At 35.7% G+C, this 7,468-nt stretch overlaps 1 protein-coding gene across 4 annotated transcripts in view; it reads left to right on the top strand.

Moving 5' to 3' along the window:
* The window catches only part of NABP1 (nucleic acid binding protein 1), a 10,301-nt gene extending 4,652 nt beyond the window's left edge, over positions 1-5,649 (top strand). Inside the window, exons 4-8 of one of the 4 annotated variants that reach the window (XR_567584.2) lie at positions 965-1,040; positions 1,454-1,520; positions 2,721-2,852; positions 3,043-3,513; positions 5,076-5,247. Coding sequence is in view for 2 of the 4 variants with exons in the window: in XM_008687281.2 (XP_008685503.1) it covers positions 965-1,040; positions 1,454-1,520; positions 2,721-2,852; positions 3,043-3,105; positions 5,076-5,260 (523 nt within the window). In the remaining 2 variants the exon portion in view is untranslated. Of the gene's footprint in view, positions 1-964; positions 1,041-1,453; positions 1,521-2,720 lie in introns of all 4 variants that reach the window. The other 3 variants (XM_008687281.2, XR_005838017.1, XM_008687282.2) reach the window with 3 other exon arrangements.
* Positions 5,650-7,468: the final 1,819 nt, after the last annotated feature.

The following is a 7,468-nucleotide window of genomic DNA, read 5'->3' as shown; positions in this document are numbered from 1 at the left end:
AAAAAAAAAAAAAAAAAAAAAAGAAAAAAGAAAAAGGGAAAATGTTCTTCTATAGTGCAGGGATAAAATTCTTTGTTTGGAAAAGTTAAGCAATCTTGCTAGCTTTTAAAGATCAGAAACTGGTAACACTTTGCTTTTGTTAGGAGGAAAATTGTTTACTTATGTTTCTTTTCAGAGTAGTGTTAGACAACGTGTTATGAAAGCTGTTAGCATCAGTATCATCAAAAGATTTAGGCTTTTTTTCCTGACCTTCATATATACAGAAAAAGAGGTCAGTTATGTGAAGAACCACTGGAGGTCACTCAATTCTTAGTGACTTGACTTTGTAAGGGTCAGTCTAGGATATACCAAAACTGATTTTAATTTATTTATGGGGTGAGGAGCTTAGTAAATGCTTATATGTAATGTTAATAAATGCCATAGTCAGCTTACAAGAAGCATTGGGATAAACTGTTGTCTTAATAGCCACATGTCTTTATACATACCTGCAGAATCCACTCTTAACCTTGAATGATTATCTTTGCAGATTCACAGTGATTGGTCAAAAGAGGGACTGGATGGGAGTGTGTGAATGGATCAGTGCAAATCCATCACCACTGCTGGAAAAACCACTCTGGAACCCTAAACATGGTTCAGTGGCATCAGCCTATATGGAAAAACAGCACAGAGATGTGTTTCTGTGTCCTTGATCTTTGACATGATTTTTTTTTTTTTTGCAGTACAGAATAACTAAAATAAAAAATAGAATGTTTTAAACGTTGTAGGCTGTTGAATATTTTAGAATACTTTGTTTTTATGGAACATATAGCATTTAGGAGGTTTCTGTTGTATAAATAGTTAGCATGTTGCTTTTTAGTTAATTCATTTGACACCTAAATTCTTCATTCCTGTAAGTTATGCATGTTAAATAAAGAAAGGTTGATTATTTTGGGAGTCATTTAACTTGTGCTTTATTTTCTTTCAGATTTTGTATGGTTTATTCAGAAGTGCCAAATTTCAGTGAACCCAACCCAGATTATCGAGGACAACAGAGCAGAGGGGTAATTAATCCAAACGTATAGTCTATTTTTATGATTAGGCTAATTTTGACTAGGTACTATAATTCTCTGGCTAGGTGTCCAACCCTGTCATACATACCCAGAATATAATGAGGACAGTTTTAAAAAGAATATAAAGTCATTTTCATTCTGTATATTTTGTGAGTCTGTGTATTAAATATATGTGCCATTGAGCACTTTGAGGAGTAGGGAGTAATATCAGGAAAATGCAGTAAGATATAACAGAAGCTATGAAAAGTTTGGGAAATAATCCTGAATAGTAACAGTGAATGGACTTGGATAAATCTTTTAAAAATTTGTTAAAAAAAAACAATTATAGAATGGATATAACATGTTATTTTAATAATTTTTTAAAGTAAATCTTCAATTGGTTAAATTAAAAACATATTTTTTAGGCACACAATGAACAGAAGAATAATTCCATGAATAATAATATGGGTACAGGTACATTTGGACCAGTGGGTAAGATTTTTTTTTTTTTCATATTTGTGATCAGGTGTTAAGAATTAAGCAAATATATCTTATGAAAGATTTAGAAGAAAACTGTTGTTAGGCATACATTAACACTAAAAGGGAGCTACTAGTAAACAGGGAATTCCCCAAGTAACTGATTTTCTAGATAGCAGATACTCTCTTAAGCTGACTTATTGAGCACATCCTTTTTATTTTTATACATATGAATTTATTTGTTTTAATTCCAGTGTAGCTAACATAGTGTTTTATTAGTTTCACATGTACAATATAGAGATTTAACAATTCCATGTATTAGCACTCATCAGGATAAGTGTACTTTTAATCCCCTCCACCTATTTCCCCCAACCCCCACCTCCCTCCCGGAGCACATTCTATATTTAAGCAGTGGCTGATAATAAGAAATCTGTTTTAGTGATGTGTAGTCGGTTTTCCATTGATTTTTTTTTTAAACAAAGTTTCTGTAATCTAGTGATTATTTATAATAGATACAGAATTACTATTATTTTGGCACACGAAAAGCCTTTTATCTTTAGACTAATAGCTTACCTTAAATTTTCATGTGCTGATAGCTACCTCTTTAAAAGATTGACCTTTACCCCTCAAATACTCAAATGTCATGGTAATGGTTCTTTCAGCTGTGTTAAAGGTCTTTTGAAGTTTGTATTCTTAAATAAGGGAGGAAAAGTCTTTGGGATTAGAGTATAGTAGGGTGGCTGAAATTTTATTTGACCTGCTGGCTGCATGTTTTGGCACGGCTGGTGATGATCGCATTGGGGGCAGCATTGCTGTCTTTTCCTTTGAAAAATTAGATTGTCCGTTCTGAATTACTAACCATATTTGAACCTAATGCCAGTGTTCATACACCAGTTTACCCTTTCTTTTTTTCCTTTTCCCTTACAGTGTAGGCAATGCATTACCTATATTTTTCTTCTCTACTAATTTCTCATCCTGTTGCCCAAACTGTTCTATTTCTCTCTCCATTATTAATACAGTATCAAGTTAATATATTTACAGTAATCAAACATTTGGAAAAACGCAGAACCCACATTGGGTTTTTTCCAGTAGTTTAAAAGTAAAGGCATTTGTTTTCTATAATACTACTTGAAAGCATGTGTTAGAACTTCGAATAGGTGTCTTCCTACAGATCAGTGTCTGAAGATGGTGATGAATTTTTATATTCTTTCCTAGGAAACGGGGTTCAAACTGGCCCAGAATCAAGGGGATGCCAGTTTTCATATGCTGGTAGAAGCAATGGCCGGGGACCTACAAATCCACAGCTACAAGGAACAGCTAATAATCAAACAGTCATGACCACAATAAGTAATGGCAGGGACCCTCGGAGAGCCTTTAAAAGATGACCTATGCCAAATACTGACATGTAGTTTGTAAACTACACGCCCTACTTGAACACTTACTGCACTTTTATTTATCGTTAACTGTGAAAACTATGTCGTTTATCGGTTTCCTTTTATGTTTTGGGTTTGTTAACAAGAGTGGTTTGTTTTTATAGCAAAACTGTTAAGCTGCTCAAGTCTCCTGTTGAAGAATTTGAAGAATGGGAACACTCTGAAAAGTAGGGGCATTTATTTTTAGAGCAAAAAGATCTATGGTTATCCTCTAAAAAACATGCACCCATTTCATGGGTGAGTTACTTAAGACATCAGCATTATAGCCTCTATGAGTCTATCTTCTGTATACATTTTGTAATATTTAAAATAAGGCTTAGTGGGAGATGTTCTTTTGTCTTAAATTCAGGTATTGCCAACTAAAGCAATAACCACCAAAAAACCCCACAAAAACTCAGTCAGTGCTAACTGCAGTTTTTGAGCGGTTGTGACTCCAGGAGTGATTGACTTCTTCATTGAGTGACTGCCATTAAGATTTTCCAAGGACCGAATCATTCTAAACTCTCGTTTTATTACCAAAAAATATATATTCTTTATCAGAATTACGGAATAGAATGGGGACTGTATTATAACAGGTAATTTTTATAAGAAAGCTTCATTTATTTTAGGGTAGTCCTGTTAATATTTGTGGTCAACTCTGTGCATTACACTGAAGGGAAATTTAAAACTGAGGCCTTGAATATTTATTTTTTGAAACTACCATGTCAAATATTAAAGTATAATTTGAGGGAGTTAAAAAGTCATAATAAACATTGATCTGATCATTTAAAAAAATTGTGGTACATAAAGATGAAAGCAATTCAAATTGAATTCATGTAGAAATATGCAGTCTTCAGTTAGCTAGGTACTTGCAGAAACTCATCCTGGAGTGAAATCCTAGGGACTTACCTTATTTGGAGAGTGTGTGTGTATGTGAGTGTTCAAGTTTCTGAACACAATTCACAAAGCCTTATCAGCAAAAGTTAAATGGCTCTCTCTAAGAAGTGAATACAGCTTTATTCAGAAATGTAAAGGTAGAATTTATTTATGTGTTATAAATGGTCCCCAGTTCCACTTTTTACTATAGAGTGGATAACTGGTAAGTTTTTCCTCTGTTAGAATTCAGTTCTTCAATATTATCTCGAATAAAACTTGCATTCATGTTAACGGAACCTCCCTTATTTTTGCTCTATCAATGATTTCCAGTGGAGAGCCAGTAAATTTTACTGTAGTTGTAATGATGACTTCAGTCCGGCAACTGCTAAGCAGTCTGTATTTGTCGCTTTTTGTCCCTACCTGAAATCACAAAATAATTTAAGTAGACTGTTTTCTAAAAACTCCATAGCCTTTGAATACGAAAGTTGGTGCCAGAGTATTTGTTTGCTCTAATTCAGTGTATCTAACAAATTTCCACACACACTGTATATTAGACACCGTGGCGAGTGAAGGGGTAGGTGATGAGTAATCTCAAGGAGCTTATTCATGGTTCGTAGTACTTTGGTAACTAGGGTTTTTATATGCTAGAAAGAAGTTTCTCCCTTTATTCTTAACTCATGATTATAGTTAATTTGGCTTTGTGACTAATATTTTTTTAAGATATTCACAAAATTACAGATGTTTGGAGTAAAAAAATTACTAAAAACTAGCACATACGTTTTTCTTTAAGTAAAGGTAGGAGCAATAATACTGTAAGTTATTTGTGGGAAAATATGGTGTTGAAGATGATTTTAAAAGAAAGAATTTGGGGGTTCAGAAACATAAACTATCAGGTAGGGATAGCTGAGCTTCCAGTTCTAGCCCATTGTCTCCTCACCTATGATATTGGACAAATTATCACACTTAAAACCTCTATAAGCCTTAAGTTCCAAAACTATAAACCCAAGTAAGTAATATTATCCCTTTAGAGAGTTACTGAAGATTTTCTAGCTAAGTGATGAAGATGATTTCGGGCACATAATAGGCAGTCAAATGTTTGTCATCTGATCATACCTCAAGAATAGGAAAAATGCAGCATTAGGTGTGGAAATACTGTTATCCTTTAACAAGTTGAGATTAAATAGAGAACGATCTAATTACTGTTGTAATTGACATTTGCCTCAGTAATTTAATCTTGTTCTGTGTTCTTTATCATTTATTAACAAATCTCTTTTTTCTTAAGGGAAGCCTCCAAAACCAAAGCAAAGTGAATTACAGTCCATAATGAATATTTGCCCTACCAGTCTGCTTGGACGGTACTCAGCAAGAAGAGGAAGAAAGTTTTCTACCTTCCTCTTTCCTGGTGCTTTCACCTGCGCATTTTTAAATGTCTCGACACCTACCAAAAACAAAAACCATTTAGTATAGAAATACACGCCTACTAGAATTGGGTCCCATTTCATTTCTACAAAACAGTTCTGAAGTGGTTTGAAGTTTCACCAGCCAGCTGGCCCCTCCTCTCTGGGCCAGGTTTTTGGGTGGTGGCTACAATTCAGAGACAGAAGATGAACCTCATACGGCCAGAGCGTGATGTGTAATAGTGAAGGTTGCAGTGTCTTTCCCGTGGGCACTTACACAGCTTTTCCTATATATACCACCCTTTTTTGCTTTGTTCCTGTAGTTTTGTTGATTTTTTTTTAAAGTAATCTGCTTTAACTTTGAGGACGGTTTAACTTGATGCCCTGAATATTTGTAGTACTGAATCCTTGTCACTTGTATTTCTATTATTTAACATTTTAAAAGAATGTTTAATTTGCTGCGTTGAGTAATGCCAAAGGGATGATGCTGAGAACAAATAGATGTGAAGTTAGTGGAAAAAAAAGTTGCAATTATGAAAACGTTCAAAGTAGGAAGCTGGTTACCTGGCCCTACAGTGTTCTCAGAGGTACACGGTACCCACTGGCAGTGTTCTCCAACAGTCTGAAGACACATGGTGGTTTTAAGTTTTCTCTTTTCTGTTATGAAAGTAATTACGGTTTGCTCCAAGCAACTTTAGGCTCCCGTGACTCTTAAGATCCTTCTCTTTAATGTATTTGGAAAGGTTCTCCAGACAACAAACCTTGGGAACCATGGGAAAGCAGTATCAACATGGAACGTTTGCCCAGCGTCAGTCTTTTTTACCTCTAGGCTTCTTGGGACTACTTGCCCCATGATGGCTTTTATAAAAATCTATTTTGCCTTTTCTTTGTTTAATTTTCCATCTGATGAGAGTCTTAACATTTCTGGTAGAAAAGGGGGTTATGTGAGGGGTAAAGGCAGATGCACTTGGCTGTGGTGAAAACCGGGCTTTGGCCAATGATTAAATGTTGGGGTGGTGACCACTCCCACATTTCACAAAGTAGTTGTAATGATTAACAGTTAAGGTATGCTTCTGAGGAAATCTAATTGTGACCTTTGGAAAATAACACTGTCGTGAATGGTATGTTGTTAGGTCCTGAGGGAGAAGCTTAGGAAAACGTTTCCGGGCATATTCAACTTTTCTCCCAACTCCTTTGTCTTATTAGGGATACACCAGACTTTGTGTCCAAATAATACAACCACATTACTCCAGGTTTCTGAGCTAAAAGAGTTGAATGATGTTTCTCAAAGCACAGATCACAAACAGACTAGAGAAAATCAAGTCCACAGACTGTCCCTAAGAAGCCATCTACGTAGCACTTTCCTCATTAAGAACATTAGACCCAAAGATGTTCCTAAGGGCTCTTTACCACTATGAGATAACTGGGGTTATGTAGCAAAATGAACATTTTAACAAGTTGACTAGTAGACATTTAAACCTTTTGAAAGGCCTTGATAGGTAACCCACAACTAGTGTGGCTCCCCAAGTTTTAGGACCATGCCAACCCAAGGCTGCAGTAGACCTGGGTGTCTTGAGAGGCCGCTTTTCACACCACAGTCCTCACCACGGCATGTACTTACAACCTCAACTGAAGCACTTGGCATGTCTTCAGAAACCGTTTTTTTTTAAACTATTTCTAACCAGAAGTCCAGTAAATTTTCTACTCCATCAAAATCTTTTGAATGAAGAGTTAGTTCAGTTTCTTGTCCATATCTTGAAAGTATGTTGAGTGAAACTGACAGTGGTTTATAAGCCACCGGTAGATCTCCCCCAGGAACTTGTTAGAAATAGGAGTTGCTTCTCTGTTGTATCAGAAGGAGGATTTGCAAGTGTAGGTCTGGTAGAGCTACTCTTGATATAGTGACCCTGAAGATTCTTGTCTCCTGCCCTTGATATCTCTCTCAACACAGAAATAACTGTTTTGAAATGCATATATAGTTTCTTTTATCTTTGTGAGGCTAGAATATACCAAAGTTCTGGTCTGCAAAACATGGAAAGATAGTTGGAAGCATGTGTCTCCAAAGGGCAGAATTGAGGAAAGCAGGGTAGTCTCAAGTGAGTATGAGTATGGCCTCTGGAGGTGAGCCCCGCTGAGTTTTGAATTGGGTTCAAATAGAATTCAAATTATGTCAGTATTAAAATCAGATCATCTATAATGTAGTCACCTAACTGCATTTGGGCCTGTATCAAAGTAAAAAGTTTTTCACCCTAGGTTTCTATTAAACTTTTTTGAAAAT

Source organism: Ursus maritimus, unplaced genomic scaffold (genome assembly GCF_017311325.1).
Source record: "Ursus maritimus isolate PB19 unplaced genomic scaffold, ASM1731132v1 scaffold_1, whole genome shotgun sequence".
Classification (NCBI taxonomy): domain Eukaryota; kingdom Metazoa; phylum Chordata; class Mammalia; order Carnivora; family Ursidae; genus Ursus; species Ursus maritimus.
Note: the sequence above shows the minus strand (reverse complement) of the source record. Positions and strands in the feature narration are given on the sequence as shown.